Raw genomic sequence first — 27,031 nt, forward strand, 5'->3', positions numbered from 1 at the left:
TCATATTAATGAGTTGAAATATTTATTTTAAAAACTGAAAAAAAAATAAAACAAACCCACATACATAGTTTTTAGTATATCATAAAAAGACATTATTTCAAATGTTATTTTGAGTACTGTTTGTTTCTCATCGACTACAGTGAGCGGCAGTTTGAAAGGCTGGCTGAGCTGGTTGGACTACAGACACAAACCAAAGGGTGAGAGGTTAATAACCAGGAAGTAGTGACGGAAGTACACCGCTAAATCGTCATTAAATACCCAGTGTCACAACTTTTTATATAAAACAGCCAAAAGCATAGCAGAATATTAAATACTCAAAGGGGCATTAAGACACACAGGAAGACAAACTCAAAGAGCATCACACACAGAGAAAGTATGCTATGATTAAACCAGATCTGGGTCCAAATAGGATTCATACATTTTTGAATTGCATTGCTTTTCATTGAGCCTGACTGGAGTGCCAGATGGGTGTGTTTTGAAGCACATTTGGGACTATTTCATTGGTTCCATTGCGCCAGGCAAGCTCAAGAGACGCTAAAGTACTTCAAAGGAAAACAAATACTGGATGAAACCCTACTAACCTAACTCATTGTGTACTCGACAACCTACGATGTTCCCATTTCTTTTCATAAAGCCAGATTGAAGAGCACTAGTGTCCACTGGCAAGAGAGAGGTGGAGGAGAATTCATGACGAGTCTCCGTAATGTAGTAGCTCTGCTGTGAAACACTGCCCTCTTGTGTCAATGTAACTTATTGGACAGGTCTAGGTATATACTCCCCGTTTCAGTTTTCTTCCGTTTGGTGCCTAATGAACACGGCCCAGGTGTTATTGCTATTGTAGACAGATGGAAGTTGTCGGTTTCTCTGTCTAGGCTTTACAGCTACGTCGTCTGGTGAAGCTGATGAGAACCCAGCAGTGTGGGTGTGTATGGCTGCATTCCAATTCACTGCCTTTCTGCTTATTACTTGCTCACTCCACCATCTTTCTTAAGTCCATTCCTTTCAAATCAATGTGGGGGAGCCCCTGGGGGAAAAAAATAGTAAATTATCAGACGGCAGCTTATTGAAGTCCATTTTCCAGCTACGTTACAGAGACCAGGAAGCTCACAGCCACACAGCCAATCAACGGTCCAGCATGATCAGGGTCGTGTTCAATAGGACAAGGTGTAGGATACAGTTTTGCAAAGGAAAACGAAAACAAGTGTTTCTTATTGGACACATTCAGGTAGTACCTTTTAGATTCACTCCGTTTTCTTCCGTGTTGTGCCTAATGAACACAACCAGGGGTTCAAAGCAGCCCCAGAGCATCACACACCACTTCAACGTCAGCAGCAGTCCTCTCTGGTCAGACACACCACACTACTGTCTTTAGAGAACCTAAACCCCATTCATTTCAACAGACAGAGCTCACTTCAGGGACAGATCTATTTCTAGTGTATCCTCAGGGTAGCTGGGTGTCTAAACAGTCAACTCTAATAACAACAACAACAACAACAGTCATCATGGTCTTTAAATCAGGAGGCGAAAAGGCAGAAGTCCGTATCTCGTGGGCATATAGCTCAGACGGGGTTTGGGTTAGAGAGGTAAAAGCTCACAGTGAGAGGAAAAAGAGGACCCAGGAGAAACTGGCGAGGGCAACAACTCTACGACTTAGAATAACAACGCAACAACTGTTTAGTGGGAGAAAAACACACACGCCTGTTTTTGTTGCACTGATGAGACATTGGGTGGGCAAGGGGTGGGGTCTAACTGGCAATCAGTCAAGTCTCCCTCTGATGAGGGATTGGCCCTTGTGCAATGCATTGTAGGATGTCTGGTTGTGAAGAACTTGTGCTCGTGGTTGGTCGCTCCACACACACACACTAGTGGTGCTCCCACTGGGACAAAACGAACCGTTGGTAGAAGACAAAGGATCCATCAGCAGGTGTGCTATTCCTCAACAGTCGAGGGGGAGGGGCCAGGGGAGGTAGTCAATCCATCCCCCGTCACTTTCCCTCATCATCACTGTCCCAAGCCACCGGGAGCAAGAGGAGCATTTTAAAAAAGCACCTTTTTATTTGGCTTTCATAAAAATAAAAAAATAAATAGGAAGAGAAAGACTGAAGAGTGTATAAATGGGGCAAGAGGCAGAGCGAGAGAGAAGTCAGTCTTGTGGTTGGAGGAGAGGTGGGGAGCAGACCTCAACCTGTACCTGTGAGAAGAGTAGAGGGATATTAAACTGGGCTTCAACACAACCAAAAGGCCAAAAATAAATCACACACACACACACACAACCGCTATTTCTGCCATAGTGCCTCTGAGTAATCATGTTGAGACACACATACGCACCTTCGTCCTCCTCCCCCCAGCCCTCGGCCACCCCGGCCAGCTCGTAGTGCTTCTTCCTTAGCTCTCCTAGACGCTCTCGCTCCTTCTGCAGCTTTGTCTCCAGCTCTAGAACCGAAACCTGACAACACACACAAAAACACAGTTTACTTAGACTTGTAACACACACACACACACACACACACACACACACACACACACACACACACAGCTCTTACCTGTGAGTCCATCTCCTGCCTCTTGATCTGAGTGAGGGTCATACTGGAGAAATCCATGGTGTCTGAAGCACACAGTCATAGGAGGGAGAGAGAAAGAAAGAAATTCAGCATTCAGTCACAAAACATTAAGTCAATACATGTCATGTTGATCTCTCACTGTAAATCCATGGCCACACTAATGTTAATCCACTCACCTTTCTCCTCGATCTGGGACTTCCCGGACTTGGTGGAGGCTACAACTCCGGCGGTGGCCTGTGTGACCCCTTTGGATGCCAGCTTCAGGCGGCCCAGGTTGGCGTTGTCTTTGTCTGCCTTCACCTGCCCAACAGACCAGAGAGTGGCTGGGTTACCAACACGAATGGGTCATGGGTGTGTCTTAAACACATGTAGAGATATGGTTGACACACCAAGTGATGAGAGAGATGTAGGTTGGCATATGTACATCCGTTTGTGAGTGTCTCACGCACACATGCACAGTTTCAGTTACCACATGGTAAAGTGGGTGGGGTTTTATCCTGCCTGTTTGGCCCTGTCCGGGGGTATCGTCGGACAGGGCCAGTGTCTCCCGACCCCTCCTGTCTCAGCCTCCAGTATTTATGCTGCAATAGTTTATGTGTAGAGGAGCTTGGGTAAGTCTGTTATATATGGAGTATTTCTCCTGTCTTATCCGGTGTCCTGTGTGAATTTAAGTATGCTCCCTCTAATTATTTATCTTCTCTCAGAGGACCTGAGCCCTGGGAACATGCCTCAGGACTACCTGGCATGACGACTCCTTGTTGTTCCCAGTCCACCTGGTCATGCTGCTGCTCCAGTTTCAACTGTTCTGCCTGCGGCCATGGAACCCTGACCTGTTCACTGGACGTGCTACCTTGTCCCAGCCCTGCTGTTTTGGACTCTCTCTCTACCGCACCTGCTGTCTCTAACGCTGAATGATCGGCTATGAAAAGCCAACTGACATTTACTCCTGAAGTGCTGTCCCGTTGCACCCTCTACAACCACTGTGATTATTATTATCTGACCCTGCTGGTCATCTATGAACGTTTGAACATCTTGACCATGTTCTGTTATAATCTCCACCTGGCACAACCAGAAGAGGACTGGCCACCCCTCAGAGCCTGGATCCTCTCTAGGTTTCTTCCTAGGTTTTGGCCTTTCTAGGGAGTTTTTCGTACCCACAGTACCCACAGTGCTTCTAACATCTGCATTACTTGCTGTTTGGGGTTTTAGGCTGGGTTTCTGTACAGCATTTTGTGATATCGGCTGATGTAAAAAGGGCTTTATAAATATATTTGATCGATTGATATCACTACACAAGAAGTACCGTCTCACCTTGGATGCGGCCACCAGTTGTGCAGTGCTGGCTGCAATCTCATGCGAACACACCATCAGCTCCTCGTACTTGCCCTTGCCCTGCACCACCAGGTCTGCTGCATCTCTATGGGAAACATTACGCAGAGCATTATGGGTAATGTTGTACATCATGCTACTATTTCAACGGTTATAGGCTATACAGTAAGGGGCTGGAGTCATGTAGTCAGGAAAAACCTCTGGCCTAAATGAGTGTATTCCAGAATACCATGGTGTTGTGGAGTAGTAACACTGCTGTAACAGTGCTCCGGTGCAGTAATACGAGGTTACGTTAGAAGAAAAAGTGTGATACTACTTACACCATTACCGTGGCACCCCAGCCCACAGCTTTGGAGGCTGAGATCAGGCCTTCAGTCCAGCGTGAGTTCTTGACATAGAACTCCTTCATGGATGCTGCCCCCTGGTGGAATATTGGAATATACACTGAGTGCGCAAAACATTAGGAACACTGAAGTTTCCCCATCCATGTCAATGAGGGGGAAGCAGCAGTGGGAGCACTGAGCAGAAGCTATATAGGCAGCAAAGACGGCAGCAGCTACATTTAAAAATACAGCACATGCGCATTAATCTCTGCATCAATAGCGGAGTTAGCCACTCCGTTTATATTATTATACATTATGATGCACATATGATAGGTTTCTGTTTCTCACCCTGCCACTATCCACAATGTCCCTTTGCAGATCTTTGGAAGACAGAACGAGCTCTTTGATGGCCTGCATCAGGTCGGTACAGGAGGCCAGGATCCTATGGGGGGCGATAGAGGACACATTAGTTCGACAGCTCCACAACTTGATCTGAAACGTTTCACTCATTTCAAAGTTATGTGATTCTCAAAGCCAGGGTTGTGTTCATTAGGGCACGCCATGGAAACGTTTTAAAAAGGGAACGGGAAAAAAAAGAGCTTTTCTTACTGGACATGTCCAGGAGACTCACCTCTCGTTGACCTCCATCTTAACCCCTGTGTCGACTGCACGCGACTTGTTGAGCATATCCTGTCAATGGAATAGAACAAATAGAGGAAATTAGACACCTTTTGTCAAATGAAACCAGAGGGTTCTTTTCACACACACACTTCTGTTTTTGCCTGGATCCTCCTTGGTGATGATGGTACACAAATTGTACACGCATTCACAAATTGAGCTGGTTACCTCTATCCTGGCAGCTGCTGACTCCACGGCGGCTGATGTGGCAGCCATTTCCTGCTCCACCAGATCTCCCAGCTCCCCCTGCTGCAGCTCCAGACCCCGAGGACGCAATTTCTACAGACCAGAGAGGGAGAGAGAAAGAGTGTGGGGGAGCTGACCTGTGCCTGAAGGTCAACTTCTAGTGTTGTGATTTCCCCTCCACGGGTCACATACTTTGTTGAAAGGATAAGAAGACTCATCATGATGACATCCCCTGGTTTAAATGTGCACAAATAGGCATTATGAAGACGTTGAGGTTCTCAGTATGATTGCAGGGTGTGGACTTCCACTAAATTTAGTAGACCTATGTCACAACCATGTCAGAGAATTTCACAACCATGGCAGGTCAGCACAAGAGGTTGACCGATTAATCGGAATGGCCGATTAATTAGGGCCGATTTCAGGTTTTCATAACAATCGGAAATTTGGCCCAAAAAAATGTACACCTTTATTTAATCTTTATTTAACTAGGCAAGTCAGTTTAAGAACACATTCTTATTTTCAATGACGGCCTAGGAACGGTGGGTTAACTGCCTCGTTCAGGGGCAGAACGACAGATTTTTACCTTGTCAGCTCGGGGGATTCAATCTTGCAACCTTACAGTTAACTAGTCCAACGATCTAACCACCTGCCTTACATTGCACTCCACGAGGAAACTGCCTGTTACGCGAATGCAGTAAGCCAAGGTAAGTTGCTAGCTAGCATTAAACTTATCTTATAAAAAACAATTAATCAATCAATCATAATCACTAGTTAACTACACATGGTTGATGATATTACTAGTTTATCTAGCGTGTCCTGCATTGCATATAATCGATGCGGTGCGTATCATTGCTCCAATGTGTACCTAACCATAAACATCAATGCCTTTCTTAAAATCAATACACAGAAGTATATATTCTTAAACCTGCATATTTTGCTTAAAGAAATCCAGGTTAGCAGGCAATATTAACCAGGTGAAATTGTGTCACTTCTCTTGCATTCATTGCATGCAGAGTCAGTGTATATGCAACAGTTTGGGCCGCCTAATTTGCCAGAATTTTACGTAATTATGACATAACATTGAAGGTTGTGCAATGTAACAGGAATATTTAGACTTATGGATGCCACCCGTTAGATAAAATACGGAACGGTTCCGTATTTCACTGAAAGAATAAACGTCTTGTTTCAGAGACGATAGTTTCCGGATTCGACCATATTAATGACCTAAGGCTCGTATTTCTGTGTGTTATTATGTTATAATTAAGTCTATGATTTGATAGAGCAGTCTGACTGAGCGATGGTAGGCAGCAGCAGGCTCGTAAGCATTCATTCAAACAGCATTTTAGTGCATTTGCCAGCAGCTGTTTGACTTCAAGCCTATCAACTCCCAAGATTAGGCTGGTGTAACCGATGTGAAATGGCTAGCTAGTTAGCGGGGTATGTGCTAATAGCGTTTCAAACGTCACTCGCTCTAAGACTTGGAGTAGTTGTTCCCCTTGCTCTGCAAGGGCAGCGGCTTTTGTGGAGCGATGGGTAACGCTGCTTCGAGGGTGGCTGTTGTCGATGTGTTCCTGGTTCGAGCCCAGGTAGGAGCGAGGAGAGGGACGGAAGCTATACTGTTACACTGGCAATACTAAAGTGCCTATAAGAACATCCAATAGTCAAAGGTACATGAAATACAAATCGTATAGAGAGAAATAGTCCTATAATTCCTATAATAACTACAACCTAAAACTTCTTACCTGGGAATATTGAAGTCTCATGTTAAAAGGAACCACCAGCTTTCATATGTTCTCATGTTCTGAGCAAGGAACTTAAACGTTAGCTTTCTTACATAGCACATATTGCACTTTTACTTTCTTCTCCAACACTTTGTTTTTGCATTATTTAAACCAAATTGAACGTTTCATTATTTATTTTGAGGCCAAATTGATTTTATTGATGTATTATATTTAGTTAAAATAAGTGTTCATTCAGTATTGTTGTAATTGTCATTATTACAAATAAATAAATAAATACAACATTTAAAATTGGCTTTTTTGGTCCTCCAATAATCGGTAGCGGTGTTGAAAAATCATAATCGGTCGACCTCTAGTCAGCACTAATTCTTCTTATAAAGCATTATATCATAAAACTTCCAAGTGACGTGGCAAGCGAGAGCCCATGGCTGTGCCATAAAACAAAAACACTGGTGGATGCCAGTCCCCAACAAATGCTGGGACTACCAGTGTAGTAGTGACATTTTTTTAAGGTGCCGCCTCGCAAAATGAATGTATGACGTCACTGTTTCTCAAACAAAGTTTGTACTGACGTAGACCATTGAATAATACCATTTTAAAATATGCAGAAATGCATCATCTGCCTATACCAACACATATCGGCTCAAATACGTACTGTCAATTGTGAATGATAATTCCTCTGGTTTTACCGGTGAAACGCCCAAGCTGCATCTGCATGCCAACCATTTGATCTCAATCAGTTTCATGGGAATATGAATTTAGATCTTCTACTGTTTGAGCAAATATACGAGCAGATTGTGTTAATGTGCTACAGCATACACTATACATACAAAAGTATGTTGAAACCCCTTCAAATTAGTGGATTCGGCTATTTCAGTCACACCCATTGCGGACAGGTGTATAAAAATCGAGCACATAGCCACGCAATCGCCATAGACACATTGGCAGTAGAATGGCATTACTGAAAAGCTCAGTGACTTTCAGAGCTCGTCAAATGTATGCCCTGCTAGAGCTGCTCCGGTCAACTGTAAGTGCTGTTATTGTGTAAACTTCTAGGAGTAACAACGGCTCAGCCACGAAGTGGTAGGCCACACAAGCTCACAGAACGGGACCATCGAGTGCCGAAGCCCGTAGCACTTAAAAATCATCTGTCCTTGTTTGCAACACTCACTAGAGTTCCAAACTGCCTCTGGAAGCAACATCGGCACAATAACTGTTCGTCGGGAGCTTCATGAAATGGGTTTCCATGGCCAAGCAGCTGCACACAAGCCCAAGATCACCATGTGCAATGCCAAGCGTCCTGCCACCTGTAAAGTTTGGTGGAGGAGGAATAATGGTCTGGGGCTGTTTTTCATGGTACGGCCTTTGTTCCAGTAAAGGGAAATCTTATCCCTACAGCATACAATGACATTCTAGAAGATTCTGCGCTTCCAAGTTTGAGGCAACAGGCCCTTCCCTGTTTCAGCATGACAATGCCCCCGTGCACAATGCGAGGTCCATACAGAAATGATTTGTCGAGATCGGTGTGGAAGAACTTGACTGGCTTGCACAGAGCCCTGACCTCAACCCCATCAAACACCTTTGGGATTAATTTTTTTTTTTGGTCTAACATTAACGTTAAACTATGCTATTAAATTGTGTCTGTTGTGTAGAATACTAATTAATCATTAAGTGATCTTGCCAAAACATTGATTGACCTTTGATCTAAACTTTTACCAGACTATTAAACAACCCAAATTCTGAGTAGTGGCGGCGTTTTGCACCGGTGCGGTACGGCAGCACTAGAACCCTGGACCTAACATTTTCTGGAACTTACGTTACCGGGAAAGAAAACTACTACCCCCCCCTCTCATTATTACCAAGACAATAAACATGGGATCAGCAGTTTCAGCAGAACATCAGAGTTTGCTTCTCATCTCAATAACAGTAACTTGTTGTGTAAGTACTGTTGTGACACACCAAAATTATTCTATAAAATGGTGAGTTGGAGATGAGATTTGCACTCCTGATCATCCGGATTCCAGCATCCTCCAGCTAAGATTCTAGCTACACCAACATTCACCATGGACAGAAAAGGCCTGGTTTGCTCTGTCCTCCTGTTGCTGTCCCTGCTCCTAGTCTTTTCAGCCATCAGAGAACTCCAATTAATCAATGAACTGAGAACCATAGAGTTTGGCCACAGCTATCCACGTCACGGTCTCAAGCTGCTCTACTGGTTCGCTCAACAGCTGACCATCCATGCTCACACAGACGCCATTTCTGTTGGTTTCAACGCTGGCTGGAATATGACCTCTATTCCTTTGGAAACACAGAGAGGCTACTCCCAGCAATTAATTACACCACACGACTCTACTTTGCAGTGGGCAACCTCAATACAATAAGCAACCCCGGTGCTAGCAGCCTGCCAAATTATGTTGTTTATGATAACAGACAATCCTTTACTCCCGAAAATAACATGGATCGGATCATTGTTAAGATCCGCTACGACCAGCTCGTTGTGGAAGACGTGTACATAACGCAGCACCAACCGGCAGCCGTCCGGGGAGACGAATTCTACGACCAGGCGAATACCTACAAGATCAGTGTCGGCCTCCTGAGAGAGATACGCAGGCAGAGAGATACGCAGACAGAGAGATACGCAGACAGAGAGAGAGATACGCAGACAGAGAGATATCGCAGATTTTTTGCGAGCGGCAGGTTGTTGCTAGAGACCAGGGCTGAAAGCATATTGATATCCTTGCCAGTAGGTATAGTACATATTGATATCCTTGCCAGTAGGTATAGTACATATTGATATCCTTGCCAGTAGGTATGGTACAGATTGATATCCTTGCCAGTAGGTATGGTACAGATTGATATCCTTGCCAGTAGGTATGGTACAGATTGATATCCTTGCCAGTAGGTATGGTACAGATTGATATCCTTGCCAGTAGGTATGGTACAGATTGATATCCTTGCCAGTAGGTATGGTACAGATTGATATCCTTGCCAGTAGGTATGGTACAGATTGCTAAAAAATTGTTTGAACACGTAGTCAAATTGTGATTGTTCTTTTTCGATTGTGATTCTTCTGATGAGAGTGTTTAATGACAGCCTTATTGTTTACTTTCTGTAGTTCACCTTAAGATCAACTGGACATGTAGCCTATTCTAGTTTATCCATGGATCCCTCCGTCCCTGCAGCCTGACTGAGGTTTTCAATGGTTCTGTATCATCAGTATCAACGTCAGAGACCTCCTCCTCCCTTTAACTCGCTAGTAATTGTGTAATAATCTCATGTTTTCATGAAATCAAATGACTGTAATTTGCACCTAAACTGTACTATGTACTCACATTTACTCTTAAGAATAAAGCAATAACAACTAAACTGGTATGACCATAAAGACTGGACTGACCTCTGCGGTGGCCAGGATGCCCTCCAGTGCTGCCCTCAACGTTGCGCTGTCTGCCGTAGCCAGGCTTTCCTGCTCCTTCATCTGACCCAGCAGGGCCAGGGCTTCAGCCCCACACGCCTTCACACTGTCTGACAACGCTGTGGAAAGAGACAGGGGACAGTGAGGACGGTCAGAGATGCACACACAGTACGGCGACTTAGAGGAAGTGAGTGGCTAACTGCTATCCTGGTCCTTCATCTGTTTGTGCCGTCCTCCCAACTCCGGCACCCGGTGACAGACAGCACAAACAGATAGGGAATCAGGCTATCGTTGCCTGTCTGCGCATTATCAGTACTTCTCTAACATGTATATAGGGACGTAGTGGTTTTTATAAGACATGGATCAAATCAAACTTTATTTAAAATCATGGCGCATTCCTGTCCTGTGAGTGAACATTTCAGTTGAAAAGACACAGGGACAGCTCACACTCACCGTCCGCTTGCTCCACTGGCACCATGTGAGATGTGGCACTGCCCTGAACAATGGTGTCGCCCACCAGGTGGGCAAGATGGGTCACTGCCCGCACCAGCTCCGACACACCTGGAGAAGCAAGGGTCAAAGGTCAGACTGATAAATGTCTATATACAAATAAACAGGATATGCCACTTTTATATAAAGTACTTGAAGGCTGTAATGCTGAAAAACACTGTATTTGAACAATAAAATACACATTTTTACCACAGCACCAGTCAAAAGTTTGGACAGACCTACTCATTCCAGGATTTTTCTTTATTTTTTACTATTTTCTAATTTAGAATAATAGTAAAGACATCAAAACTATGAAATAACACGTATGGAATCATGTAGTAACCAAAATATATATTTTTAGATTCTTCAAAGTAGCTACCCTTTGCCTTGATGACAGCTTTGCACACTCTTGGCATTCTCTCAACCAGCAATGATAGTCCCACAAAGCGCAAACCAGATGTGATGGTGTATCGCTGCGGAATGCTGTGGTAACCATGCTGGTTAATTGTGCCTTGAATTCTAAATAAATCACTGACAGTGTCACCAGCAAAGCATCCCCACACCATCACACCTCCTCCTCCATGCTTCACGGTGGGAACCACACATGCGGAGGTCATCCGTTCACCTACTCGGTGTCTGACAAAGTCACGGCAGATGGAACTAAAAATCTCAAATTTGGATTCATCAGACCAACAGACAGATTTCCACCGGTCTAATGTCCATTGCTCGTGTTTCTTGACCCAAGAAATTCTCTTCTTCTTGTTAGTGTCCTTCAGTAGTGGTTTCTTTGCAGCAATTCAGCCAAGAAGGCCTGATTCACGCAGTCTCCTCTGAACAGTTGATGTTGAGATGTGTCTGTCACCTGAACTCTGTGAAGCATATATTAGGGCTGCAATTTCTGAGGCTGGTAACTCTAATGAACTTATCCTCTGCAGCAGAGGTAACTCTGGGTCTTCCTTTCCTGTGGCGGTCCTCATGAGAGCACAGATTCATCATAGCGCTGGATGGTGTTTGCGACTACACTTGAGGAAAGTGAAAGAAGTTCTTGAAATGTTCCGAATTGACTGACCTTCATGTCTTAAAGATGGACTGTCATTTCTCTTTGCTTATTTGAGCTGTTCTTTCCATAATAATGACTTGGTCTTTTACCAAATAGGGCTATCTTCTGTATACCACCCCTACCTTTACCTTGTCACAACACAACTGATTGGCTCAAACACATTAAGGAAAGAAATTCCACAAATTAACTTTAAACAAGGCACACCCGTTAATTGAAATGCATTCCAGATGACTACCTCATGAAGCTGGTTGAGAGAATGCCAAGAGTGTGCAAAGCTGTCATCAAGGCAAAGGGTGGCTACTTTGAAGAATCTAAAATCTATGTTTTTTTTTTTCTTTTAACACTTTTTTGGTTACTACATGATTCCATATGTGTTATTTCATAATTTTGATAACTTCACTATTATTGTTGTAGAAAATAGTAAAAATAAAGAAAACCCCTTGAATGAGTAGGTGTGTCCAAACTTTTGACTGGTACTGTTTAATATATATATATATACAGTGCCTTGCGAAAGTATTCGGCCCCCTTGAACTTTGTTTTGCAAGGAGGAATGGGAAAAAATGTCAGTCTCTCGATGTGCAAAACTGATAGAGACATACCCCAAGCGACTTACAGCTGTAATCGCAGCAAAAGGTGGCGCTACAAAGTATTAACTTAAGGGGGCTGAATAATTTTGCACGCCCAATTTTTCAGTTTTTGATTTGTTAAAGTTTGAAATATCCAATAAATGTCGTTCCACTTCATGATTGTGTCCCACTTGTTGTTGATTCTTCACAAAAAAATACAGTTTTATATCTTTATGTTTGAAGCCTGAAATGTGGCAAAAGGTCGCAAAGTTCAAGGGGGCCGAATACTTTCGCAAGGCACTGTATATATATATACACACACACACACACACACACACACACACACACACACACACACACACACACACACACGTTCTTCCCGTTAATGTCGCCGAGTTAATTACTGTCAAACTGCACAGCGACCTTTTGACCTGCTACACAAGAACGACGACGGCTTCGATAGGTGCCTGAAAGTAGATTGTGTGTGTGATGGCACAAAGCTGACTAAGGGAGTAAGAGAGCAGATCTGAATCTGACCTGTGTTGTCTGCCAGGTAGCTGTCTCTGGCAGAGTGAAGTCTGTCCATACAGTCCAGAGATGCCTGACACCTGGACGCCAGGTAGTCTACACACAAGGAGGGTACACAGTAAGGGGGAGGCATCTTCCACCATACAAACACACCACTATGAAGGGACATCATCCAACATCACACACACACACAGCACGGGTTTCACAATGTAGCATCATCTCAGACGGTCGGAGGGACAGACAGGAACAAAGCTGTAATCAGGTGTGCCTAAGACAGAGGTTGGAGAGGGTTAGAGGCTGACCTGCAGAGCTGGTGCAGCTGATATGTGCCGGGTCGTCAAGCTGGGCCAGTGAGTCCTCGACTATCCTCTCTGCCTCCTCCACAGCCCCCTGTAGGGTGGACCAGCGGGCTGCCACCAGCTGGCTCTCCAGGGCCTGCTCCCTGCTCTCCTATCCACACAGGGTCAGTGAGAGAATCAGATATCACACACGCTCACTGAGAGGCTGAAACACAGGCCACACGCACACAAACAGCTACCTCCCCTGAAACGCACCTTCTCATTGAGTTGGTTCTGTAGGGCCTCGGCAGTCTTCACTCCACTTTCCCTCTCACTGGCCAGGCTGCTCTGAACACGCTCTAGCTCCTCCCCCAGGCCTGCAAGCTCCTCCTCTTTCTTCAACAAGGATCCCGCTAGCTCCACCTTCTCCGATTCCACAGTCGAGAGCTGCGAACTGAGCTCCTCACTCGACTGAGATTGAGAGAGACAGAGAGAAGGAAAGTGAGTGAATTGTCAATTGTCAAAGATCCCAGCCAACCCAGTCATAGACTGTTCTCTCTGCTACTGCATGGCAAGCGGTACCGGAGCGCCAAGTCTAGGACCAAAAGGCTCCTTAACAGCTTCTACCCCCAAACCATAAGACTCCTGAACAGGTAATCAAATGGCTACCCGGACTATTTGCATTGTGTCCCGCCCCCCAACCCCTTTTACGCTGCTGCTACTCTCTGTTTATCATGTATGCATAGTCACTAACTATACATTCATGTACATACTACCTCAATTAGCCCGACTAACCGGTGCCCCCACACATTGGCTACCCGGGACTATCTGCATTGTGTCCCGCCACCCCCCACTCCATCTTTTACGCTACTGCTGCTCTCTGTTTATCATATATGCATAGTCACTTTAACCATACCTACATGTACATACTACCTCAATCAGCCTGACTAACCGGTGTCTGTATGTAGCCTCGCTACTTTTATAACCTCGCTACTGTATATAGTCGTTTTACTGTTGTTTTTATTTCTTTACCTAATGCCTATTTTTTACTTAAAAATTGCACTGTTGGTTAGGGCCTGTAAGTAAGCATTTCACTATAAGGTCTACACCTGTTGAATTCGGCACACGTGACAAATTAACTTTGATTTAAGTGGGGGGGGGGGGGGAGAAGAAACAGTATGATACACATACAGTATTTTAGGATCGTACCTATCCCTGTGTTTATCTGCTGAAATGAACAACAAGGCTATACACAACAACACTATACACTCTTAATACCACCTTTTTAATGGTGACTACGCCCTAAGTGCTAGGAGATGTGGATATGACAACTGCCATTCTTCTACTCTACCTCACCTGTTTGTGGGCACCCTCCTGAGCATGCGAACAGGAATGTGAATGAGAAACGGGAAGAAAGAGTTTGTAAGTGAAATGTGTGACAGAGTATGTGTGTGAGGACAGGAGGGAGTGGTTGTGTGAGGGAGAATGAGAAAAGAAGGGGGTAGGGCGAGAGAGAAGTGAGTGTGTTGATTCTGAAATAGGGTTGGCAGGAGTGAAGAGTGGTAGACCTGCCTACACACTGTCGGATCACCCTCCACACACACACACACACACACACACACACACACGCACGCACGCACGCACGCACGCACGCACGCACGCACGCACGCACGCACGCACACACACACACACGGGTAGAAGAGTAACATGGAGTTGGGGAATGTAAAGATAGAAGACAGAGTAAAGACGACGTGAAAGTGTCAGGGTGAGGTCAAGTGGAGTAGAGTGGAGTGGAGAGGAGTGTACTGTTGGGTGAGTGTTTTTGGCTAGAGAGTTGGCCACCTGTTGGGACGAGGCCATGGTGCTTTTCAGGGTGTCTAGCTCCACCCTGCTGGAGATCAGCTCCCTCTGCAGCTGCTCCACCTGTTCCTGCTCCTGAAGGGGGACAGAGGCGGGAGAGACGGAGAAAGGAGGGGGAGAGAGATGTCATCTGCTAGGTCTCCATCCCTCTACCTCAGTTTATTCTGAGGGGTTTTCCTACCTCTCTAACACCTACATCTACTGCAAGGCATCTCAGTTACACAATGAGATCGAGAGAGGTTTCAATGTACTGTAGTATAAAGATGTTAGGTCTATTACATTTCAAGTCATCTGTGTCCATGAAAGTGAGAGAGAGGGGGGGGGGGAAATAGAGCGAGAGAAGGGGAAAGAGAGAGAAAGAGAGAGAGAGAGAGAGCGAGAGAGAGAGAGAGGGGGAAACGGTATTTCAGGACAGCGTGTGCCTTGCCCTCACTCGTCTCTCCGCGGCCTCCTGGGCAGCCTTGACCTTCTCCTGCATCTCTCTCCTCACGCTGTCCACCTCGTCCTGAGCCGCCCGCGCCACCGTCATCTGACGAGTCACCTCCGCGTTCTAAAGCCACAAACAGAAAAACACAAGATGTTTTAGGGGAGGGAAGAGCTTTTAGAATTACAAACCAGAAATCTGGAGGAAACGTGTGAGCATTGCTGCTAGAAGTGTATTCTCCATAGAAATGTTGTAGCACAGAATGGATAGGGGGTCCCTGTTCACACCCTACTCCTGACCCCTCTCCCTTGGCCAAAACACCTCTGATGTTTGCAGTTCGCTAAGTTGGAAGCAATATAGTGAAATCTCCACCACTACACTGTTCATACTTATCCAGACCCTTCAGATCTGCAAACAAGGGTGAGGTCCAAGGGCGAGGGACCAAAAGGGCACTGGCTGAGAGAGGTAGGAGTCAGCCTGCACCACGAGTCTGGGGGGTGAGGTTCTTTGATCGTAAGGGGTCTGGATGGGCCTACCTTCCTCAGCAAGTCAGCGTGACTCTGCACCAGCTCTGTGTACTTCTCTTTCAGCTTGACGTAGCGCTGCTCGTTGGCCACCGCTTTCCCTGAGACACATGGACAGACAGCGCTGTTACTGTCACAACAGTCAGAGGGCTGAACACACGTTAACTAACAAAACACATGTGAAGTGGTATAGATGGGTACTGGAGTGTCGGATGGTAGTGGGTAACTGCTAGAAGGTGGAGTTGTGCAGATGTGCCCGGGCTGTCTCTGGACTCACTCTCGATCTCGGTGAGGCTTCGCTGCTCTTTCTCAGTGTCCTCTTTGACCCGGCGCAGGTCGTCAAGCTCCGCCCTCAGGAACTCGCTCTCTCCCAACGCCTGCATTCTCAGGTGGCTCTGCTCTGCTAGCTCCGCCTCTAGCTCATTGACACGCCCGCGCAGCGCCTGGCACAGACGCCCACTCTGAGAGAGAGAGAGAGAGAGAGAGAGAGAGAGAGAGAGAGGAGGGACAGAATGTTATGGTTCAACAGTGTGTAAACACACTGCCTCAGAAGTTCAGGCATTATGGAGAACTGCCTCTGTAGTGACTCAAGTGCCTCATTAAACCTCCTCACCTCCAATCTGAAGGACTCCAGTTCCTCCCTGAGGGCCTGGATCTCCCGTGTCAGCTGCTCGATCAGGCGGTCCCTAATGGAAACAGGACAGGACAAGGTTGTGTTCATTAGGCAAAAAAAAAACTGAAGAAAATGGGCCAAAACAGAAAAAGGACTAACTGGACGTGGCCAATGATAAAAGCGTATTTTCCATTGCAAAACGTTTTGGTACGGTGTGCCCAGGCCATTCCTCAGCTGCAGGGCTTTCAGTTTGTCACACAATTCAGACCAATCTATACAGACAAAGGATATCCTACAAATGTCAAATTCGGTCATCCAGAGTGCAGCCAGTTTGGTTCTGTTGTCTTACTTGTCGTCCTTGCGCATCCCGTTCTGATTGTTGAAATTGAAGGGGTCCGTGGCGGCGGACGTGCCAAAGAGGTCGTCGAACCTGGGCTCTACCACAGTAGCCTAGTCGGAACCAACACAGCAAGACAGACAGTCAGTCAGCCAGCCAGACAGACAGTCAGCCAGTCAGCCAGTCAACCAGCCAGCCAGCCAGTCAGCCAGCCAGCCAGTCAGCCAGTCAACCAGCCAGCCAGCCACCCAGCCAGCCAGCCAGCCAGTCAACCAGCCTGCCAGACAGACAGCCAGCCAGCCAGCCAGACAGTCAGCCAGTCAGTCAGTCAGCCATCAGTCAGTCAACCAGCCATCAGTCAGTCAGCCAGCCATCAGTCCGTCAGCCAGCCATCAGCCAGTCAGCCAGCCAGTCAGCCAGTCAACCAGCCATCAGTCAGTCATCAGTCAGTCAACCAGCCATCAGTCAGTCAGCCAGCCATCAGTCAGTCAGCCAGCCATCAGCTAGTCAGCCAACCAGCCAGCCAGTCAGCCAGCCAGCCAGCCAGCCAGTCAGCCAGCCAGCCAGTCAGCCAGTCAGCCAGTCAGCCAGCCAGCCAGCCAGCCAGCCAGTCAGCCAGCCAGCCAGTCAGCCAGTCAGCCAGTCAGCCAGTCAGTCAGCCAGCCAGCCAGCCAGCCAGCCGTTCTATAGGCTTTAGGTTTCATTAGGTTAAGTTGACAGACACAGATACTGTACAACTACGACGAGGACAGAAGGAGCACCTTTTGTAACATGCCATATTCTGTAAAATATATATATATATATTCCATGCCACAGGAATGGGATAAGTTTGAGTCAGCGAGCGCACGAAAGTCATCTTTCACACACAATATGGCATGTTACAAACGGCGCCCTATAAGAAAGCAGTAATGGGACATGTTCAGATGGGCTACCGGCTGGACGGGGATGTCAGTATCCACCAGGTCCTCTGTCACCAGGTCCACCATGTGTTCCGTCTCGGGGGAGGACGACTCAGCCGGGATGACTACCACCGGACTGATGTGCTCCGACAACGCCGACGCCCGCAGGAAGTTAGGTGGGTTCTGACAGCGGAGAGAGAGAGAGAGAAAGAGACACACACACGAGACAATTCATCAAATTGTATTTGTATAGCACTTAACCCAAGTAGATGAACAGCAACCTGGGCCCAAATTCTTCAAGAGGAAGCAAGAGCAACAGAGAAAATAGGAGACTACGTGCATGCGCATTAGTGTGAGCGTGTGTGAATGATACAGTATTTACTTGATAATACACAGCAGAGATCCTGTCTAATCTACAGGCTAGTTCAGGAGGACTCCAGGCCTTACCTCAGGTAACTGTGGGATCTGAATGAGCCTCTTGAAATACTGCAGGTTACTGGAGCGGTAGAACAGACTCTTCAGCCTAGCAGAGACGACACACACACGGATGAAACACTCCACCTTCATCATCACACCTTCAGCACTGCAGGCGACAGAGCACTATGTGCCCTGGTCAAAACTAGTGCACCATATAGGGAATAGGGTGCTATTTGAGACGCTGTCCATGACTTGTGCGTGAACTCACTTCTTGAACTGCTCCTGGAAGCGGTCTCTGTGGCCCTGGAGTGTGTCAGCAGGAAGGCCTGGAACAGACAGACAAACAGATCAGAGTTTTGGAATGTGTGTGTGTGTGTGTGTATGAAACTACTGAAAATGTGTGTGTACTAAGGTTTTAGCCATTTCCTAACCCCATGATATGACCAGGAAAATTATGTGAATGACATGCCCTTGGAATAGCCACAGTTTTTCTGGGACAGTCACAGGAAAAACTGTTGGCCCTAGATTAATAGTCAAGTATGAGTTATTCAGGCTGTCACTCTGCCATTTGTCCAGCGGGGGGCGTGTGTGTTGGACTCACAGGAGTGCAGCTTGAAGAGCAGCTTGACGGTGTAGTCGTACAGGTGGCTGCTGTCCAGGATGACCTGGATCAGGGGAGCCAGGCGACACTGGCCCGCCGCCGTCACCGACACAGACCGCGACATGTCCAGGGAGCTGAACACTGCAAGGGATGACACACACACACACATCAGTGATCATCTCGCTCTATCACTCTCTCTCTCACACACACACACACACACACACGTGACTGTCACACACAAAAAAATACAGACACTGTTTGTGCACGCAGGTGGTTAGGAACCGCTGCTCTAGACTGAATCAACCAATGAGTATGTACTCTCATTACAGCTCTCTTTCAGTCCCTCCATCTCCTTTGCACTCCCTCTCTCCCGCTCTGATGCCAGTCCCTACAGACCCAGTCGTTCCCTCCACACAGAGGTGTGGTTTCCTGTACAGTCAAACCCAGACACACACACACCTCTCAGCTCCTGGGTGACGTGATGCTTTAGCCTGCAAAACATCTCTCCTGATGGGAGGCAAAGGGTGTGTGTGTGTGTGTGATGATTAGAGGTGGAGACAGGGTAGAAATTAGTCCTACTGAGTGTTCAAATGGAGGAAGAAGGGCACTCATGTTGATAGATGGAAGATGTGTGTTTTACTTTGTGAAGAGCTTATAGTGGCCGAGAGACAGGAGAGTACTGTATAGCTCTGTTTTAATGTCCATACTAGTATACTACTTTCAATTAAGCAATTTATTGGGCACACATTCTAAGTGGTATGCTAGTGTGGATATTGGGACGTAGCCTATGAAGCCAAAACCAGGGTTATGTTCATTAGGCACCAAACGGAAGAGAATGGACAAATACAGAAAGGGACTACCTAGACTTGTCCAATAAGAAACACTCATGTTTGTTTTCCGTTGCAAAACTTTTTCCGTTGACTGCGCGGATGAACATGACCCTGACATATAAAAGCTAGAACCAGATGGTTGTGTGTGAACGCTGAGGGTCATGTTATGTCACAACATCTTTAGATAAGCGTGGTTGCAGAGGAGAGATGGAGAGAGAGAGACAGGAATAGCTTACCACCAAGGAATAGGTTGAGCTCACACTCCAGGTAGTCGAACATCTCTACTGTCAACTGGAAGCTGTAGTGAGAGGACACACACAAACGCACAGAGGGGTTGGATTGGAGTGTTCACAGCATGTACAAAGTGGAGGAGGCTGTAGCAAAGAACCAGAGTTGGTTTGTCTACATATAACAATAGTCATATGCTAGAGTATCTAATAGAAGGCAATAACTACATTCTTCATTTTCTTGTCATTTTCAACACTTTTAATTATGCTTACAAGGGAACATTGGGGATATATTAGAATATGTATCATTATAGATCCAGCCCTCTGTGGTTTGGTGAAAACAACAAAGGCAAGCGACACTCACAAGTTGTTGACGTCGTTCTCTCCCGCCTCGTCAAGCTGCCTGTTTGACATCTGAAGGTTGCCGGGGAAACGGGGATTCTGAGGGGAGAGAGAAGAACGAGTCATATCAGAACGGGCTGAATCTCAATTGTATTTTCTTGCTCCCTCGTCTCATCTCTCCTTGTGTCCTTCTCAAAACGTATCGGAGGAGAAGATTCGAGGGGAGGAACCTCAGATCTTCTGCTCCAATGTGCTTTGAGAAGGAGGCGAGGAGAGAGGACGTGAGGATTCAAAGAAATACAATTTAGATTTAACTTTGTTTTTTTCACTTCAGTAGGCATCTCCATCTCCAGGAACAATGACTGAAAACCCCAGAGCAACACCGACTCTTCTGCCTGCAGTATTTCACTGAGCTTAGCTATCTATTAACTACTGATTTCTAAAAGGCAATTAGTTTTAGAAAAGTGTTTCTGTGTGAGGAACATCCTTAGAGAAGGGTATATGCGAGAGACCGAGAAAGAGAGAGACAGACAGACGAGGGAGACTGGTCAGCCTGTCGTTCATACAGGCTGGGGTACTACTCACTTTGACGTGGAACTCCATCTTGGTGATAAGCAGTTTGAGGTAGATGCTGCACAACTTCCCGTATCCTTCACTCAGGTGACCCTGAGGGCAGGGGGGGAAAAGGGGAACAGATGGAGTCAGAGGCCTGAGAGAGCGACCAGATCAAAGTGAGATAGACATGGTCTTCTCCAGGGCCTTGGGAGAGTTCCAAAGGAGTCGCTAGTTGTTGACGTTGCAGAAGGTATTTTATCATTAAATCAAATTCGATCTTCTTCTGCAATGTCTGGCACTGTATGAGTGCAGGCCTGTGTGTGTGTTTGTTTGTTAGTGGTACGTAGGTCAGCTTGTTGTTCACCTGCACCCCCTCGCAATTGCTAACCCATCCGAAACCGCCCGACTATATGTGATAATGTGAACATTTGAGGCCCACACCCGACCCTAACCCCCTAATAAAGCAAATGCGCTGTAGGCTAGTCAAAGTTGGCAAAAACGACAGAATACAGACAACAGATTTGAAACACATTATATAAAGATATATATCGTCTGTAGAGGGTCTAAATGCACATTCCCATTCTCTCAAGATGCTAAAAGATCTAAATCTTGTTCCCCAGTCAAAATTTTGCCTACAATTGGTGTATCATTTTACTGTAAGTAATGCTTAATTCTGCAGGAGTTAATATTAAGGCTGTGAGATGTTATAGACCTACAGTCAGTGTCCAGATTTCAGTTACTATTGAACCCATCTGAACAGTAGGTTACAGTTCCCTTGACATGCCATAGGCCTATGGCGTGCGTACAGTCAGGCCCTAAAGTTAGGCTCATGCACTAATGCCAGATAGCCTACAATAATGAAATAAACATTTTATGTAGCCTATAGAATGATACATATGGATTGTTTAAGGTATTGTTTTCTCTTTATTCAACCACACAATATTTCATGACCCTAAACCCACACGCCCGCAGATATAGCCACGGTGACTGCGGGTTATGAGTCAACCCATGCATCACTAGTGTGCATGTGTGTGTGTCAAAATGAATAGCCAGCTATAAAGTAAATAGCTTCTTCTCACTTCCCTTTCTTTGGGCCCTCAGTGTGTTGTCACAACAGGAAGGAAGCAGTACTGACTAGTCATCAAGGTCACTCTCCCAGAGTCCTAGTATATTTTGTACCATCAGTAAATACCAAGAGAGACCCAACTAAGTGTACTTCCAGGAAAAGGTTACTTGTCAGCATTAGCCTCTACTGCTCCCCCGTCCATCCTGCTCACTGAATGCATGGGCAGTAAACGGTTTGGCTTTTCCACTGTACTGCTGCAACCCAGAGGCAACTCTTTTGTAGAAATGTGGTTATATAATGTAAACGTTTTACGTATGTCAAATTAACAGTCCTAAATCAATCCTTTAACTGGAAGGAAACATTTGTTTCAGTCCACAGTCAGCCCTCCAAAAGAGTGTAAAGATATTGTCTATACACAGTGGCACCATTAGGATACCATAACAACAGCGTGTGTGTTGTTGAGTCTAACTCCGGTTTAGCAGGACCACATTGCTGGGTGACTGTCACCTATTAGAATGTTTGTTACTCAGATGGCGATGGCAACACTAACTGCCAGCAGACCGGCATGGACGCACCACGCTGATATTGCGTTGAGGGGAAATAATGAGGGTGATCATGATTTTACCCCCCAGTCAATGTACAGTATATGACATGAGTGTTCTAAAAATCACACCATATTCCCTATATTAGGATTGTCCCCAAATAAATAAATAAATATTGGTAGACCGAAGGTTTGTTATTCGTGTATCTTTCCATATATAGACATACCCTATGTGTTTTTATAAAATCAACTATACTGAACTAAAGTATAAACGTAACATGTAAAGTGTCTGTCCCATGTTTCATGAGCAGAAATAAAAGATTAATTAATTTTTCCATACGCAGAAAAAGCTTATTTCTCTCAAATGTTCTGCACAAATTAGTTTACATCTCTGTTAGTGAGCATTTCTCCTTTGCCAAGATAATCCATCCACCTGATAGGTGTGGCATATCAAGAAGTTGATTAAACAGCATCACCATTACACAGATGCACCTTGTGCTGGGGACAATAACAGGCCACTTTAAAATGTGCAGTTGTCACACAACACAATGCCAAAGACGTCTCAAGTTGAGGTAGCGTGCAATTGGCATGCTGACTGCAGGAATGTCCCCCAGAGCTGTTGCCAAATAATTGAATGTTAATTTCTCTACCATAAGCCGCCTTCAACATCATTTTAGAGAATTTGGCAGTACGTCCAACCGACCTCACAACCACAGACCACGTGTAATCACGCCAGCCCAGGACCTCCACATCAGGCTTCTTCACCTGTGGGATCATCTGAGACCAGCCTCCCGGACAGCTGATGAAACTGAGGAGTATTTCTGTCTGTAATGAAGCCCTTTTGTGGGGAAAAACTAATTCTGATTGGCTAGGCCTATGAACTCCCAGACTGGGCTGCACCCCTGCCCAGTCATGTGAAATCCATCGATTAGGGCCTAATGACTGATTTCCATATATGAAATGAAACATGTTGCATTTATATTTTGTTCAATATATATGCATTGAGCTTGTCTGATGCTTTAAGCGCACTGTTTGATGAAATAAGACACACATGACTCAAAAAGGGGAGCCAGAGATCAAGATAACCAGAAGAAAGAAACCTTAACTTGACGCAACCATCCTCCTCCCGCTCCTGCTGGCTTCGCAGATTCTGCCGTTATTATCCTCAATTGGTCAGTAAACAACTTTTTTCATGTGGAATGCCAATTTATCTTACCATTTCTACCAATCGGTGTGCCAGTTATGGTTTTCATATGCACATGTGTGGAAAAGTTTCATTTAATAACGTCTTCGTATATCAAAATCATTGTCAAGTGGTTAATCAAAATGATATCTAAATGAAAATGATACAAACCTAAAAAAGTAACTTCTATTGCTATCTATGTAAAAATAGCCCACATAAAGCCAACAAATAAAAACATTGCAGCCTGCAGGTAGAAAATATCCTGTTGAAAATAAATATCCTATGAATCACATTGGCCATGCATGGCCTGCCTGCAACGAACTTGAAACGTTATATTAACTATTAAGTTGGGTCTAGGGCTGTTGCAGTGACCGTATTACTGACACACATGAAGGCAGTCAAATTCCACGTGTCCGTTTAGTCACGGTAATTCGGCTTCGCCCAGCTCTGATGCTGCCGATGGTCATAAGCAGCCTACCAAACTTGCTAACTGCCTGATACTCAGCACTCTATTGTTCCTCTAATCACTCTGGCATCAATGCAAATGTGATCGAAAATCTAATCAAGCACTTCATGAGCCCCCCATGAGCTCATGTTGTGCAACATTTTCATTGGCCATGCAATTGCGCAAGAAAACAGAGTTATGGCCTCTATTAAAAAGAGCAGGATCCCATCAGCTTTCTAAAGGCTATGCCTACTATATTTATTCCTCAACTTTCCTAATACTCAACAAATTGCTTATCTTTACAACAGGAGTAAAGCCTACCTGGCTGGGGTAACAATGACAAAAGAAAATACATAGAAATTGAACCAAGGGGATAGCTGTCCTCCATTCCATTTTTAAGTGCATAGATGACGTATTTTTTTCCCATGCCCCTGTTTCCGGATAAGTGCATGACAACGGTCCATTCTAAATCAAAACAAATTTCACACATATATTATTTAGTATATGTAAAAACAAGATTAAATCAAGAATAGCCTGATGGGTGACAATGTTAGCCTATCACTTGTGAATGATACACTATCCCTTGTGAATTATGACCAGCGTAAGGCAAGAAACAATGCCTTTTTTCTCCCCCTCGACTTTTTCGAATCATTAGTCACACACCTAGCCCATAGGCTTGTATCATACCTTAGGTGGCCAAATATCTTAAAATGAATCACATTCATCTGTTTTACAAGGGGTGTAGAGCCTAACTGGGCATACATAAGCAGCGCGTGAGCTTTAAGAAGATCATTTTCACCATAAAAATGCACCTTAATAATAAAAGCATTACATGCATGGTCGCATTTGCGGTCACTTTTGATAGTGGTGTTTTCCTGCTAATGGAACATCTGTGCTTATGTGTGCACATTGCTGCACTTATAATGTGTTAATATAATAGTTTACCAACGTTTGAAGCTAAATGTTCTGATCTGTTGCGTCAGCCACATTGTGTAAAAATGTATATTTTTTTATGCTAGTGGTTGTGTGTATTAATTTGGGATCTAGTGCAGTATATAGGAAATGGGTGCCATTTCCGACGCAGCCAATGTGTCCATGCCAGCCTGCCGGTTAAGAGTGGTAGACATGATGACTGGGGCTGAGAATTGTTCTTGGTCTGGTTGGGAAGGGCCTTAGGGCCGTAATGACAACCATCAGTGCCGTGTCCCGATCCTTACCCACATTCTACTCATGTCACTCAGGTCAGCCTTGTTCCTCATCGAGTCCTTTATCACCTGAACACACAGAGACAGAAAGAACATTTAGACAAGGCTGATACTGATACAACAGAGAGAGCACTACACGTGAAGTTGTACTGTATGCATTGTGTGGGTGTGTTCTAGAAGGCCAGTGTGTTGGGCGATTGCCTGAGTCCTCAGAAGTGAATGAATGTGTATGGGGGTGTGTGAACAGCACTATGCTGATACTTTGCATGGTGGATGATGCTATTTCTTGGAGGTAGTAGCTACTGTGGCTAAACTGATGGTTGTCATCTCACTGTACGGTAGGATACATTAATAGCCTCTACTTCTATGTCTGGTCCCAGAACTGTTTGTGTTTGGCATGACTTGGCAAGGCAGCACATCCAGATCTGGGACCAGACTAATAGATATTCTGAATTAAGTGCAAATCTTAAATGATATTCCCTATGGGCCGGTTTCTTGGACACAGACTACGCCTAGTCCTGGACTTAAAAGCATGGTCAATGGAGAATCTCCATTTCAAAATTGGTTTTAGTCCAGGACTAAACTTAATCTGTTTCCGGGAAACCACCCCTATATTTAGTTGACCTAAACCTTATTTTACCAGGAATATTAACTGAAAACACATTCTCATTTACAGCAATGACCTTGGAAAGAGATGCAGGGGAGAGGACAGGAGAGGGGCTGAAATTAGCCAATTGGAATCTGGGGATGAGGAGAGCCAGATTAGGAATTAAGACGGGGCGACTAGGGTTAACACCCCTAGTCTTGGGATAAGTGTTGTGGGATCTTAGTGATCACAGAGCATCAGTCTCCCATTCTAGCCCTACCCTGCTTGGCTTCAAACCAAATCCAGCAGAGTAATAAACAGGGAATATAGTATCATTCGAGACTTCTTGAGCACAAGTCTATGGAGAGATGGGTATGTTCATGGTGGTGTTCATTAGGGACCAAAAGAAAACGTAGTGAAACAGGGAGGAACTGACAAGTCTTGTCCAATTATAAATGCTAATTTCAGTTTTCTGCTGCAAAATGTTTTCTATTGCACGCCTTACAGATCGCGACACAGGTGTGTGTCCCATCAGGGCTGTGTTGGTGGGTTCAGACTTACGTTGGGATGGCCGTCTCGCAGCAGCTTGTGGAAGACGTGGCAAAACTTCCAGCAGAGCACCGCATTGCTGGAGAGCGGTAGACGGTTGACCGCCGCCCAGAAAGTGTGGGCGCCCTTCTCATGGTGGGTCCCCAAGATACAGGGTGAGACAGACCAGTCAAGGAGAAACACGAGGGAGATGACAGCGAGCACACATACTCTGACGAGGGCTGCTGGGGGGGTTTTAACATAGAGAGGTGTTTTGCTTGCCTATTCAACTTCCATTGTTCTCTCAAGAGGGGCTGAAAATCTCCCACACATCTCAGAATGACCGTTACAGAGCAGTCTGTCTCTCGGTCTCTCTCTCGCACGCCCGCACGCACGCCCGCACGCACGCCCGCACGCACGCACACGCACACACACACACACACACACACACACACACACACACACACACGGCATGGTCCCGGCAGACATCAGGGTCACGTTCCATTATTGTTTTGCACGAACACAACCCTGAGTCATGAAGGAACAAGAGCTTGCACAAACACATGGGAGTCAACATAAACACAGCTCTCCTTTCTCTATAGTCAGAGAGAAACCGATTCTATCCAACACACACACACACACACACACACACATACACTACCACTATGCACGCACGCACACACACTGCACAACTAACAT

The 27,031-nt window shown here is 45.5% G+C and overlaps 1 protein-coding gene across 4 annotated transcripts in view; it reads right to left on the reverse strand.

Moving 5' to 3' along the window:
* Positions 1–27,031, reverse strand: part of LOC110503728 (huntingtin-interacting protein 1) — a 43,167-nt gene continuing 16,136 nt past the window's right edge. For 2 of the 4 annotated variants that reach the window (XR_005039311.2, XR_016491319.1), the window contains exons 3-32: positions 26,366–26,508; positions 25,231–25,287; positions 20,809–20,889; positions 20,246–20,322; positions 19,891–19,952; positions 18,825–18,965; positions 18,492–18,549; positions 18,254–18,329; positions 17,840–17,989; positions 16,920–17,020; positions 16,571–16,643; positions 16,235–16,418; positions 15,970–16,058; positions 15,443–15,559; positions 14,992–15,084; positions 13,426–13,620; positions 13,174–13,321; positions 12,881–12,967; positions 10,682–10,789; positions 10,211–10,347; positions 5,060–5,170; positions 4,845–4,903; positions 4,562–4,655; positions 4,211–4,311; positions 3,873–3,978; positions 2,738–2,861; positions 2,544–2,605; positions 2,329–2,446; positions 1,233–2,191; positions 1–1,024 (exon numbers count right to left, since the gene is read on the reverse strand). Coding sequence is in view for 2 of the 4 variants with exons in the window: in XM_036961237.2 (XP_036817132.2) it covers positions 2,181–2,191; positions 2,329–2,446; positions 2,544–2,605; positions 2,738–2,861; positions 3,873–3,978; positions 4,211–4,311; positions 4,562–4,655; positions 4,845–4,903; positions 5,060–5,170; positions 10,211–10,347; positions 10,682–10,789; positions 12,881–12,967; positions 13,174–13,321; positions 13,426–13,620; positions 14,992–15,084; positions 15,443–15,559; positions 15,970–16,058; positions 16,235–16,418; positions 16,571–16,643; positions 16,920–17,020; positions 17,840–17,989; positions 18,254–18,329; positions 18,492–18,549; positions 18,825–18,965; positions 19,891–19,952; positions 20,246–20,322; positions 20,809–20,889; positions 25,231–25,287; positions 26,366–26,508 (2,963 nt within the window). In the remaining 2 variants the exon portion in view is untranslated. Of the gene's footprint in view, positions 2,192–2,328; positions 2,447–2,543; positions 2,606–2,737; positions 2,862–3,872; positions 3,979–4,210; positions 4,312–4,561; positions 4,656–4,844; positions 4,904–5,059; positions 5,171–10,210; positions 10,348–10,681; positions 10,790–12,880; positions 12,968–13,173; positions 13,322–13,425; positions 13,621–14,991; positions 15,085–15,442; positions 15,560–15,969; positions 16,059–16,234; positions 16,419–16,570; positions 16,644–16,919; positions 17,021–17,839; positions 17,990–18,253; positions 18,330–18,491; positions 18,550–18,824; positions 18,966–19,890; positions 19,953–20,245; positions 20,323–20,808; positions 20,890–25,230; positions 25,288–26,365; positions 26,509–27,031 lie in introns of all 4 variants that reach the window. The other 2 variants (XM_036961237.2, XM_036961238.2) reach the window with 1 other exon arrangement.

Source organism: Oncorhynchus mykiss, chromosome 24 (assembly GCF_057628025.1).
Source record: "Oncorhynchus mykiss isolate SJ-2025 chromosome 24, ASM5762802v1, whole genome shotgun sequence".
Lineage (NCBI taxonomy): Eukaryota > Metazoa > Chordata > Actinopteri > Salmoniformes > Salmonidae > Oncorhynchus > Oncorhynchus mykiss.